This window comes from Sceloporus undulatus, chromosome 3, assembly GCF_019175285.1.
Source record: "Sceloporus undulatus isolate JIND9_A2432 ecotype Alabama chromosome 3, SceUnd_v1.1, whole genome shotgun sequence".
NCBI lineage: Eukaryota > Metazoa > Chordata > Lepidosauria > Squamata > Phrynosomatidae > Sceloporus > Sceloporus undulatus.
In genome coordinates, this window is record NC_056524.1 from 247,525,923 (window position 1) to 247,539,895 (window position 13,973).

The window sequence follows — 13,973 nt, forward strand, 5'->3', positions numbered from 1 at the left end:
ATACTGCAGCAATTTTTCTGTTATCAGAAGCACTACAGCTTACTGCTTCATCACATAACATAATGGCTCTCGTTTTTTAAAACAATTTTTAAAAAAACAACGATATTTCTGTTAAGACCATGTCCTATTTTAGTTCCCTTGAAATATGGGGCTTTCCTCTTATTTAAGAAATAAAATCTCTGTATTTGGAAAATTAGTGCCTCAAAGGCAGAAATTTTTAACTTACCCTTTCCACAGCTTTTTAGCTTTTCAAATGAAGAGAATTAAGCATTCAAACAAGAAATCTCCTGCTCTAAGGCTGATCCCATTTGATTATTCCCCGTGTGTGGAACTGCTTTTAAAATATACAGTGACTTTTCCTAAATGTTTAAAGTGCTTAATCCCTTGTAACCTATGTCAGTTCTCTTACCTTTACATGTAGATGGGAAAGGGGAGGACTAAGCACAATTGCTATGAGGAAAAATCTAAGTAAGTTGAGGTTGAAACTACTAGCTCACACTACTGTATAACACTTGGCATTTCTCAGGCTCTTTTGTACGTCTCAGAATAACATACAGGCAAGTTTTCCAATATCCCAAATGTCCCTGTCTTTCTCATACAGGTGGCTGCTGTGCATTGTAGTACAGTATCACTGAGTTCCTCTGCTGTGCTGGATTCAAATCTAGCAGCCACTGATAGTGCTTTTTGCTGCATTAAGGAACTTGTCAAGTTACATCATTTAATCTACTGTTCAAAACTTACTCTCACTTTACTGAAATTAGGGCCATGTCCTAAATCATGCATTCAGGTATTTTGACCTAAGGCAGTCATGGGCAACTAGGGTTGCCATAACCCACCTGGGGGAGGGACAAACCCGATTTTTGGCCAGTTGGCACGGTCCCGCCCTGGTTTTGCTCCTGGCCCAGGTTTATCCCAGGTTGAGCTGGTTGCCACCACCTCCGCTGCAACAACCGCAGCCGCTCTGCAGCCGCCACCACCATTGCTGTTGCGGCTGCTGCTGCAGCCTCTCCACTGCCTGCTGTGCTTTGCCCTGGCCCTGCGTGATCTTGCAGGAGCTCTTGCCCTTCAGGCTGGCTGGCCAATGGCTGGACAGCCCTCCCCTGCTGCAGGAGCCTGTGACTGTTAGCAGGGGGTGGGGCTGTTCCAGCTCCACTCTCCCCATTGGCCAGCCAGCCTCAAGAGGAGGAGCATCTCCTCTTTGGTCCCTCGCGTGGGCCGAGGGCAGGCAAGAGCTTTGCTGGCAAGTTATTTTTCTTCCTTTCCTTTTTCTTCCCCTGTTTTTTCTTCTCTTCTTCCTCTTTTTCTTCCTCTTCCCCTCCTCCTCCTCCTCCTCCTCCTCGTTTTCTTCCCCTCCTTCTCTTCTTTCTCCTCCCCCTACTCTTCTTCTTTTTCTTCCCCTTTTTTCTTTTCTTCCCCTCTTCCTCCTCCTCCTCTTCTTTTTATATTTTTCCCTATTCTTCTTCTTTCTCCTCCTTTTCTTCTTTCTCCTTCCCAATCCTTTTTCTCCTCCTCCCCCCTTCCTCCTCGGCTGCTACTGCTGCTGTTGCTGTTGTTGTTGTTGTTGTTGTGTGCCCAACTCCTTTATGACTAATGGCAACCCAGCCTCTAGCCCCCCTTCTCTAGCCCCTCTTTCTCCAACCCTCCTTTCTCTAACCCCCATATTTAACCCCCTTCTATCTAACCCTCTATCTATTTAACCCCCCCCTCTAAGCCCCCCTCCTCTTCTTCTCAGGGATCCAGGGCTTCTCAGGGCTTTGCCTCCATGTTAAAAAAAAAAGACTGACCCACAAATCCCCCTTACAGTAAGTTGAGATATAACTGGGGGAAAAGAGGGGGTGAGGGTTGGGGGGGGGTTGCAGGGGGCAAGGAGAAGGAGGAAGGGAGGAATTGCTAAGAAGGCTTCGAACATGTAGTTTGCCGGCTCAAGGGGCTACCTGTCTATCTCAGCTCAAATGCTAAGGATGCCTGGACTTGTGCTGTTGTGTGTGTTTTGGAATTTGGGGGAGGGGTGTTTGGCCAGAAAGGGAAGTACATTTCTGCCATCTGTCTAGGAATAATGCCAAAATGTCCTCCATTTTTAGAATGCCTAAGAAACATGTGTTTATATCAATACTTTTTTAAAGCATTAAATTTTTTCGCATGTCCTCCATTTTAAAAATATGTCCTACATTAGGGGCTAAATTTTGTCCTACGTTGTCCTACATTTTCCCCCATTTGTCTCGGTTTGGAGGTTGACAGTTATGGCAACCCTATGGGCAACATGTGGACCAAAGCCATTTTTGTGTCTCCCCATGAATCCCTGCAGAAACTAGGGACAAAAATGTCTCCCTTCCCCACAACCAAAAAAGCCTTGAGGATGCTATTTCCTGTTTTGCCACATTTTCAGGCATTTTGACCCCTTCGCCTTTTAAAGGACTTGTCGCCGGGCCCATGGCCACTCCGGTTGAGGTTTGAGGGTTTGGAAGATCCATAGCAGAAAGATAGCCAGACGCCGAAGTGATGCTTAACTTCCTTTTATTCCAACTCTCAACTGTGCTCAACCAGGTGAACAGATAGGGCTGGTTACTTCACTGCCCTTTACAACTTAGGTACAACTTTAGGTCTTGAGTATAGCTCCGTCCTCGTCTAGGCTAATCTCTCTAACCTTCTGCACACTAGGTCCCCAGTCCACGGGCCAGCACCTTCCTCTAATGTCCCATAACAACCTAGGCCCGGGGCCTATCATGGGTCTTGACTGAAAAGGTACTTCTCCCTCCTCTAGGATCTACACGTCCAGCAAATAAACCTTTAGCAGGGTAGTCCCGCTCACTCCCACGTCCACCCCATTCGCAAAGGTACCAGTGGGCCATCTCCACCAGCCACACATCTCTCACATGGGCGGAGAGCTCCTCCTCATAATTTGTCTCCCGACCGCCTTCCTCTATCTTCACTTCCTGGGGCTCCTCACCGCCTATGCTCTCTCCACTTCCCCTTTTCTACCTTGTGGGCCCAACCTCTTTCCGGATCTAAATGTACTTTAGGAGACCTGGTGGAGCAGTGTTAAATGTCGGTACTGCAGCTACAACATTGTGAGTTCAGTGTGCCAGGGTTCAGTCTTCCATCGTTTTGTAGTTTGGTAAAATGAGTCCCCAGCTTGTTGAGGGCAATTGGCTTACAGACTGTAAACTGCTTAGAGGGTACTGAGTTCACTATTGAGCAGCATAGAAATGTAAATTCTAATTGCTTCTACTGCTAGATCTTAATTTGGGGTAGAATCTAAGATGCCCCATCAGGGTTTGGATATGTGAGCAACAAGTACTATGCAACTTTAGCATGCTGGAATTTCTGTATCTTCTTTGATTCTTGTCCAATAACTACTTCTCCCTGCATCTGAACTCACAGCAATCTAGCCATCTTGTTACCTTATCAACATAGTCAAATCTGAGACTGTCTTTCTAGAAAGAGACAAGAGACGTCTAAACTTCAGCAACAGAGCAGAATGTCTAATAAGACAATTGAATCTCTTTGCTTTGAAGTTTTCGTGGATCAGTTGAACCAGCATCAGCAAGGAATGCTTCAACAGTTCAAAGAAATATTATTAACATGTGAATGTATGACAGAAGTGGGTGTCTTTCCACACATGTATTTTGTCTGCTTTTCCACTATATTTGTGACAATGTAAAATGAATATTACTGAGGTAGCTTAGCATTTTAAAAAAAAAAAAGCGAATCACTGTTTCATTCAGTAGTCTTCCTTCTTCTTTTTACACATTGGACACATGTTTCATGCCACCCTGCAACATGAAACCCACTTTTTAATTGTTTTAATCACACTTATTTACATGTTGCTTTCTTTTTCTCTACCTCCCCTTTCTATCTCATTCATTTTCTTTCAACTTAATTTAAACCTAGGTGGTCTGTGACATCTTCCTTTGCTCTCCATAACACCCAGGGTAAATTCATTTGTCAACTTGCAAACTAATATAGTGGTGCATTGCATAAAATGAGGCAAGAGGAAAGAGAGACATACAAATGTTTAAAACTGCTCTATTTACAAAAAGTGAAAGTACATAAAGACACACAGGGTCATAACAAATATTTAGTCTATGTACTCTCTGGCTATTCAACTCATAACCGTAGAAAGAATTGAAAAGCTAGGCGCATATGAACAGGAATAAACATATAAGCTGTAAACATCAGCATAGTAACCACAGAGGCTATCAAAATATGTGTAATTATTTGTTCCCAGGGCTCCATGTCAATGCAACAGGTAATCAGCATGTATTGAAAATAAAGCCAGTAGACGGAATCCTTCAGCCGCTTCATAGTTGCCATTGCCTTCCGTTGTTGTTTCTGGAAGTTCTTCCTACGAGATCAACAAAGTGTGGATGACATTTAAACATTGACCTGGGGAAATGGTGCAGTAGAACATTCTGTTGGGCTACAGTTTCTTTAGTTATATATTTACACCATTGAATTCTGAATAATAACAATTCTCCAAGAAATGCACAAGTTCAACTGATACAGAATGAGACCCTCCTACTAAAGACCCTCCAAATAACTTAACCCACCAAGAGCAAATGTTTGTGGGAGGTGGGAGTGAGAAAATTAAAGCTTGAATCCTATTGGAAATCCCAACTAAAGTAGGCCCATTTCACTGTTTTGCTCAAGCAGTGCATGCTGGGAGATACCTTTCTGTATCTTCATGTATGGAATTGTCATGAAAATAATGTAGTAAATAGTGCAGTCAGTGACACATAGCATGGTCAATCCTTATCATCTCCAAAGTTTTCACATAGCAGAATTGAGAAAAATCCCAGCTTGAGACTTTGATAAGCTTGTATCAGTCACAAGAGACATCTTGAATTTAGCAGTGGCAATTTGTACTCTGGTCTCCAAATTGTCTGAGTGGCAATTTCTACTCAAACCACTATACCATGCTGTCTAACATACCACACTGGTTACAATTTATTAAATAAGCATTTTATAGTAATGGTCACTGTAGGTTACAGAGAAAAGGCATTGGCTTTTTAAAAGGGGCGAGGAGTCTATCAGCCATTCAGGAATACCATGGCAAATTAGAGATTCATTAGCATTAAAATCCATGAGCAAAAAAGGCAGGCAGGATTAAAACTACCTTGGTTCCACTGCATTTGGACTGGCACATTTAGGTTTATCAGCAGGCAAGGAGATCTTATAGCACCTTTGAGACTAGCTATGTAGAAGACATTGTAGCATAAGCCTTCATAGACTTATATGCATCTTAGGAAGTAGACCAAGTCTATGATAGCTTATGCTACAACATTTTCTATATAGTTAGTTTCAAAAGTGCTGCAAGATCCCCTTACATACTGATATTCCAGACTAACACAACTTTGGCCTGACACAGACCCGTTCCGCACGGGCGTAAAGTGCGTCCTGGGGATGTACTAGGGTTAGGGAAAGTGTGTGCCTTACGCATGCACCTAACCCTAGTACGTCCCCAGGACGTACAAAATGGTGGCGCCCTATACACATAGGCGCCACCATTACAACGTCATGAACGCGCCGCCTCCAAACATAGCATAGAGCACCCTTTCCTTGGTGCTAGAAGGAGCTCCGAATCAGAGCTCTTCCGCGATTGGCCTCGCTGGCACAGACTTTAGATGGCTGCACCAGCGACGCAAGGGAGAAAGGGGCTCCTCCTCCCCGCCGGCACCGGGTGTCCTTGGGGCTTGAAGCCCCAAAGACACCCCTTTCCAGGCCGCAGGGAAGCGGCCTTTTGCCACTTCCCCATGGCCTGGAAAGTGGTGGATCAGGGCCTCGGAGGCTTCCGCTCTGGCAGATGAGGCCTCGATCCGGCGGGGAAAGGAGCGCCTACAAGCCGCCCCACAGGGGCGGTCTGTAACGCTCCACAGACAGGCCAAAATAAAGCTGCTTCGAGTCACTTTGAAGGCATGGTGTTTCAATGATACATGCATCCTAAGAGTCCAGAAGCTGCACCAAAGCCACACTCCAGTCCTAAGGACTAGAGTGCGGCTTTGGTGCAGCTTCCAGACTCTTAGGACGCATGCATCAGTGAAACACCATACCTCCAACGTGACCTGAAGCAGCTTTATTTTGGCCTGTCTGTATTGGGCCTTTGTCTCTGAACTATACCCCATTTGGATTTATGTTGAACAAGGACATTTGAGGCACTATCAGTGCCAAGAATATAATGTTTGAATATAATATTTGAACAACTGAGATATTGGAACAGAGTTCTTCTAGTCATGTCCTAGTTCTTTTCACCCAAATAGTTTGATGCCACATATTCCAGGACTATATTTCACTCTAGTCTTGTGTGGTTTTGGCTCTACTAGAGTAATTGACAAAAAGACCATCCTTGCCAATGCTATTTTCCCAATCTCTAATAATAATGTAACAAACTTTAGCAGCAGCACAGCAAAGTTTTACTGCAAATTCAGCATTACGAATCTCCCTTCAGGGTGGAATTTGAATATTATATGCAAGATTGGTGATAAAAATATTTGAGTTTTTCTTAATACAGAAGGACTTGATTTTATCCTTCTGAAATGAGTGGATAATCTGTAGCTCTCTGGATGCTGTCTCCTTCCACATCTCATCTGGTCTAGCTGGATGATAGCCATGAACAAGAATGATGGAACTTGTTATCTAACAATGTGTTGTGCATTGCGGGTTCATTCATTTACTTTATTTATACCCCAGTCTCCCTACAACTGGGACTCAAGATGACTTTGGCAGTATATGGAGCAGTATATATTGTATACAAATGTGTAGTAAGAAGGAGATCTCTAAGAACCTTACTTGATGCTGCCTTCAGACAAGAAGGCTTCTGTTCATGTTCCTTACTTCATACATCTGAAAAAAGTAGGAGGCAAAAAGCTCATCTGACTACTTCAGTGAAAAAAGAGAAAAACATCAAGATGTACATTTTCAATCCTAATTAATATATTCATTATTACCTAGAAACAGTGACAATTTCCTGAAGATCAGTCATTCTCACCATTCCTAGGAAACTATTATTATTATTATTATTATTATTATTATTATTATTATTATTAACCTTGATTTATGAAGCGCTGTAAATTTACACAGTGCTGTACATACAATCTTTTTAGTTAGATGGTTCCCTGCCCTCGCGCTTACAATCTAAAAAGACATGACACAGAAGGAGAAGGGAGTGGTGGAGGGAAAGGGTAAGAGGTCCAGCAGTTCCTCTCTACCTCCAAGGCCTGGACCAAGGCAGATGGACTGGAGGGAGGGCTTGGATTCATAATGGATGGTTAATCATTTTCCAGGGAAAATACATACATACAGTACATAGCAATACAGAAAATGGTTTGATAAACAGGCATCAAAAGAACATCAAATAGTAAGCGACAATTATGCAATGCCTGGGAAGGCTTCTCTGAACAGGATGGTTTTCAACTCCGTTTTGAAGCTGGTTAAAGAAGTGATGGCTCTTGCTTGTGGGGGAAGAAGGTTCCAGGAGTGAGGGGCAGCAAGTGAAAAAGGGCAAATCCGGGATGGGGCAGAGGAAATCCTGGGCTGAGACAGCAGACCTTGACTACCAGAACGGAGGGCCCTGGTGGGAAGGTGAGGAGAAAGAAGGTCTGATAAGTAAGGAGGGGCCAGTCCATGGAGGGCTTTAAATGTCGACAGCAGGAGCTTATACTGAATGCGGAAAAGGAAGGGGAGCCAGTGAAGGGATGCCAACACAGGAGAGATGTGGTCCGAGCAGTGGGTGGAAGTGATAATGTGTGCAGCTGAAAGCTGGACAGAGATTAAAGGACGGAGGTGAGAAAGAGGAAGCCCAGCCAGGAGGTTACAGTAATCAAGTCGTGAGATCACTAGGGCATGGACCAGGATCTTGGCAGTAGAGGCAGAGAGAAATGGTTGGATTTTGGCAATATTGTACAAAAGGAATCTACAAGCCTTGGCTGTGGTCTGGATCTGAGAGATACACAACAGAGAAGAATCAAAGATAAAACCAAGATTGCGGGCTTGCTGGACTGGTTGAATAGAAGTGTTGCACACAGAGACAGAAAAGGAGTGTTGAAGGGTGGGCTTAGGAGGAAAGACAAGAAGCTCCGTCTTGGACATGTTGAGCTTCAAACGCCGATGGCGCATCCACTGCGAGACAGCTGTGAGGCAAGACGAAACTTGCTGTTCAAGCCTTGGAGAAAGGTCAGGGGCGGAAAGATACAACTGGGTGTCATTGGCATACAGATGGTAGGAAAAGCCAAGACAGCTAATGAGTTTACCTAAGGACAGTGTGTAGAGAGAAAACAGAAGGGGACCCAGAACAGAGACCTGGGGAACTCCAACAGATAAGGGAGCAGGAGAAGAAGTCTGGCCCCCTGCAACTACTGCAAAAGATCTGCCAGACAAGTAAGATCTAAACCAGTCAAGAACAGAGTCTGAGAACCCAAGGTCAGAAAGTATATCAACTAGAAGACAGTGATCAACAGTGTCAAAGGCAGCAGACAAATCAAGAAGGATGAGTACAGAGTAAAGGCCATTAGCCTTGGCCTGTAAAAGGTCATTCGAAATCTTAGTGAGAGCTGTCTCTGTAGAATGCCTTGGGCGGAAACCAGACTGAAAGGGATCGAGGATGGAGTTGGCTTCAAGAAACTAAAGACAGCGCGAATAAACAACCCGTTCCAAAACCTTAGAAAGAAAGGGGAGAAGAGAAATCGGACGATAGCTAGACAAAGAGGAGGGGTCAAGAGAAGGTTTTTTCAGAATTGGGGAAATGAGAGCATGTTTGAAGTCCGACAGGAAGGAGCCTGTAGAGAGAGAGAGATTGAAGATATGGAAAAGCGAGGGCAGAAAGGAGGGAGCTATAGAGATTAGAAGACGAGTAGGAATTGGATCAAGAGAACAGGTTGCAGGTTTGGAAGAGTTCAGAAGTGTAGAGAGTTCATCCAAAGAGGCAGGAGGAAACACAGAAAATTTGTTAGGCAAGGGCGATAGAAGATTAAGAGCAGAAGAAGAATCGGGGAGGGGGGACTATCTCAGAGCGAATAGTGGAAATCTTAGAGATGAAATAATTAGCAAAGTCATTAGGAGAGAATGATGAAGAGACAGGAGGCGAGGGAGGTTTAAGCAAAGTGTTGAAGGTGGAGAACAAACGCTGCGGGCACCTCTCATTGGCGGAGATCAATGATTTGTAATAATTCTGTTTAGCCATAGAGAGGGCCCGTGAGAAAGAAGAAAGAACAAATTTGAAATGGATAAAATCAGCCCACTCTTTGGACTTTCTCCAAAGACGTTCGGCCGCTCTAGAGCAGGACCGGAGAAACTTAATGTTGGGGGTAAGCCAGGGCTGAGGTCTAGTCTTACAGGAAGAAGTGCGTACAGAGACAAGGGCAAAATGGTCAAGAGTTGAGGAAAGAGTGGAGTAATAAAGACATAGCTGAATCAGCAGAATCCCCGAGATTTAGGGAAGAGAGGGATGAAACCAGGGTCAGACCAAGATGGTTAGAGTCAACAGATTGAAGATCACGAAAATGGCGTTGAATAGTATGGTGAGGAGGAGGAGTATAAGTAAGAGCAAAGGAGATTAAATGATGATCAGATAGTGGAAAGTCAAGTGCCAGGTAGTCAGAAATGGCGCAGTTTGCAGCAAGAACTAGGTCAAGACAGTGACCAAGAGAATGAGTTGAAGAGTTGGAGTGTGGTTGGAGGCCAAAAGAAGCTGGCAGAGTTAACGCGAGATGTTGTAGGTTTATTGGAATCGTCAATGTGGATATTGAAGTTACCTAGGATCAATGGAGAAGTATAGCTATCAATATACAAAGACTTAAAATGTTGCGGTAAAATAACTAACTAGGTTTATACATATGTACTAAAGAATTTAGTATTAAACAGTTTAATACAAACATGAAAGTGCTGCTTAATTCTCTTATCAGCAAAGGCAGAAATAATGAAAAATCTATAGGGTTTCAAACTGATTTACAGATTGTTTTGCTCCTTTCACCATCATTATCACATAATCAGTTTTCCTTAGCATGATTTTACTAAGACACTCATGTGAAGGAATCCTCTGTTTGGAAGGCTGTCCAGTCCAAATCCAGTTCAAAGACATGAGGGAAATCAGGGGCCTTGAAGTCCTCCATCTACAGTTAGTGCCAAGACAACATACCAGCCCACACAGAGCTTGTGTGTTTACTATGTTGAAATGTATTGTATCACTACTGGAAATGGAGTAGTCTTTTCTAATATAGAAGCTTTACCTGCAAATTTACACTTTTGTGTATAGCATTGATATATTTCATGTAAATCTGTGTCCTCGTTTATCTTCTTTTTCAGAGTACTAAAATGAGCAAGATCTTGCACAACAGTGGCACATTTTTCCAAGGATGGAAAAGACTGACAAATCCATCAACAAAATTCAGGGTGGAGAACCTGATCATCAACCAGAAGCTGAACCCACAAGTCCCTTTTCTACTCCATGTGGCAGTGGGATCCCCCTCGATTGCCTCAATGCCCTGTATTTTTCAGTAGCTATAGATGGCTCAGGAGAAAGCTCAAGAGGACTTTTCCATCTTGTTCGGCCAGGTACACTCTCTCTGTCTTGTTCCTTTTGGAACTGCTTCCACCTACATATCCTGTGTCAGGATCTCATGCATTTAATCCTCTCTCTTTGAGGGCCTTTTCCACACCTCACTGCAGGGAGCCATATGACATCTTTGTGCACTTTCTTCTTCTTTGAGGTGAGGGAATTTGAGTATAGCATAGGCTAAGTCAAATGGTTCTGTAGCAGAGTACAACTTCTTGACAGAGCCTTTGCAGCAGAAAAAAATCCAGGCAAAGGCTGGGAGATGGAAGGCCGGTTACAGACCTGCAGTTTAGTGCGTGTTCGCCACGCACTAGGGTTACGAAAGGGCGGTGCTTCCGCACCGCCGTGAGTACATCATGGCCGCGCCACCTCTAGACGGGGCAGCGCGTCCATGACGTAGTAGCTCCGCGCCAGGGCGCTTAGTGCGCCCTGGACACGGAGCAGGAAGGAGCTCCTTCCGTGTTTAGTCCGCTGGGTGCAGCTGTCTGAAGGCTGCGCCCAGCGGACTAAACGAGAAAGGGGCCAAACGGCTTTTTATTGTAAATATTTTTTTAAATGTCAAAATATTTCCCCATAGTACCATATAATCCATGTCTTCCCTTGATCTTCCTCTGTTCAGAGAACAACAAATAAAACTGTCCTGATACAGACAACTTATTGAATTCTCTGTCATTAGTGGGATATACCAACTTCTAATAATGGCCAAGTAAATCTTAGTCTGCATTTCTGTTTCCATTTTGGGATATCTCACTTGTTCTGATGACTATGCTCAAATTATGTAAGGTAAAGTTGTTGTTGCTGTGTGCCTTCAAATCAACTCTGACCTATGATGACTTTAGCCAAAAAATTTCTTAGCAAGATTTCATCACAGGAGGTTTGCCATTACCTTTATTTTAGGCCGAGAGAATATAACTTGCCCAGGGTCATCTGGTGTTTTTCTGTGACTTGAGTCCAACACTCGAATCACTACACACATCAACTTTACATGGTAAACTAGTGGATCCTTAATGAAAAAAACATGAGCTCCTTCTCTGACATCTCTCAATTTTAGCCAAATCATGAACCATAGATAAAATGGGAGATCAGAAAAGGTGAGGGAGAGATTCCCTCCCCCAGTAATTCAAGTGCCACCACCTAAAGGAAGGCTGGTTGTTGAATTATACTTAACTGGAAAACACAATCTGAGAAGTAATTGTAACTGAACAGAAAGGAAGGAAGGGCACAGAAGCTGAAGGAAATCTGTTTTCTTACTAGATAACAATGACAGACCTACACCGTTTTTTACAAACAGATAGTAACAGTCCTTACCTATCACCTCTTCAGTAAAATAACATGGAAAAGAAGTACTGAATAGGCAACCTCTCTGAACAAATCTTGCCTTAAGGTGAACATAAGCTGAAAATGATTTAAAGGCCCACAACACACAAATAAATTATATTCTTGCTAAACAGTGGTTCTACATAAAATAAGACATATGACTTTTCTTTTTAAAAAAACCTTTAAAAACTTTTTTCCTTTTTTTAAACTTAAGGTTAAAGACGATATTCTCCTTTGCCTCTCCCCCACTCAAAAAACAGGAAAATGTTTCCTAAGGAGAGAAGGAATCTCACCTTTGTATGAATTTGAAGAGATTCCTCCTGATGCACTTTTCTGCAAGACACTCCACTTTATAACTGAGCCAGGAAATTCATTCAGATTGTTTAAAAACTTTGGTGATGCAACTGTTCTACATGCCTGCCCGTCCACCCACTGAAAGCTTAGATAAATCTAAATTGCAGCTTTCCATTTGGAGCATCAGCAGAGCATACTCTGATCTGACCCATCTGTAGACACAGGTGTAGTTTCACAAGCCATAATTTCACAAGCTACTTAAGGAGATAGTCTCATGGAGTAAAATAATACACACTGGAAGGAGGTGTGAATAGGATTGCAGCGTCAGAATCAGAATAAACAAGGACAGAATCAGGCAGGGTAAGGCTGTCTGATTGTAAACAAGCCTTCTTTAAAAGAGGTTCCACTGAAATTAATGGTAGTGAAATAAATGATTTAGGTTGTGGGTATGGTTATTTTCAGTGTAAAAGACATAGAGAAATAGACTAACAGCTTATTAAGGCAATTTCTAATAAAATGTATATTAGAAGTTGGGATTTTCTTAAAACATCCTTGACTAAGGTTGGCATCTTTTCTTCCCAGTTCTCCTCTGGTGACTTTAACAAAAGGTTTGACACAGAAATTAAACCATTTCCTGGCCTGCAAATAGGATGGTGACCAACACTTCTTCTGCAGAGGGATAGGGCCATTTTATTTTTAAAAGGCAACTGTACTTTTATTATTCTGTACAATCCCTTAAAACTGACTTTTTGGGTGCATACATTAGATCGATGTTGTTTTATATTAGAGACTGAGAGCCAGTGTGGAGCAGTAGTTTGAGCATTGGACTACAAATCTGGAGAGCAGAGTTCAAATCCCCACTCAGCCATGGAAACTTACTGGGTGACCTTGGGCAAGTCACTCAGACCATAGAAAGGCAAAGGCAAAACCACTCTGAATGAATATTGCCAAGAAAACCCTTCCATAGGTTCACCTAGGGTCTCCATCAATTACACATGACTTGAAGGCCAACAACAACAACAACAAAGTTTATACTTAAATCCCTGAGCAGGATAGAGCCACTAAAAGCCTTATCACATTACAAAAGAAAGACAAGACGCAGTGTGATAGAAGCAGCTTTCTGTTTATATTTCTGCATGCTCTTGAAGCGCATGGATTCTGTTTTGGATGGAGACAATCGTAAACACATCTCTTCTGTCCGGCTGGAAAAATCTGTTTGGCAAAATCCAGGCTTTTGTGACCCTCTCCCTCTGGAGAGAGAACAGAAGTACTAGGAAGGTAAGCAGAAAGCTGCTACAGTGGAGTTTATCACATTACCAAAAAAAAAAAAAAAGACTTACCCCTGCTGTGTTTAAGTCTATTACAGGATGCAGTTTGTATTATCGCCGATGCCACCGTCCAACTGTATGTCACCTAAAACCCACCTACAAGTCGCTCTCAAATGGCCAATTTGCAAAGCTGGGAAGCTCTTGACCTTGCAAATTGGGTGGCGGCATCAGTGGCATTTTGCATGCAATAATACCCAACTGCATCCTGTTATAGACTTGAACATGGCAGGTGTAAGTCGGGGTTTTTGTGATGTGATAAACTCCTATGTCGCTGCCTCTTGTCTTTCTTTTGTAATGAGATAAGGCTTTAATTCTCCTCCAGGAGTCTTTAGCTGATGGATCACAACCCTAATATGAGTTGGACCAGGGCCACTATTATAATCTTTTAGAGCTGGGATTGGGAGCCATTTTTTGTTGAAATTTTCATTCCCTTCGGGTAAACACAGACACGTGCCAGCAGTAGGCAGACCAGAACCATTAGTAGGCAG

General features: G+C 43.1%; 1 protein-coding gene across 3 annotated transcripts in view; it reads right to left on the reverse strand.

Moving 5' to 3' along the window:
* Positions 1 to 4,027: 4,027 nt before the first annotated feature.
* LOC121926829 (NACHT, LRR and PYD domains-containing protein 1a-like) overlaps positions 4,028 to 13,973 on the reverse strand; it is a 68,231-nt gene continuing 58,285 nt past the window's right edge. For 2 of the 3 annotated variants that reach the window (XM_042460139.1, XM_042460135.1), the window contains 2 exons: positions 6,787 to 6,840; positions 4,028 to 4,345 (listed from right to left, as the gene is read on the reverse strand). In XM_042460139.1, the coding sequence (XP_042316073.1) occupies positions 6,833 to 6,840 (8 nt within the window). In that variant the 3' untranslated portion in view covers positions 4,028 to 4,345; positions 6,787 to 6,832. The remainder of the gene's footprint in view (positions 4,346 to 6,786; positions 6,841 to 13,973) is intronic. The other variant, XM_042460136.1, reaches the window with a different exon arrangement.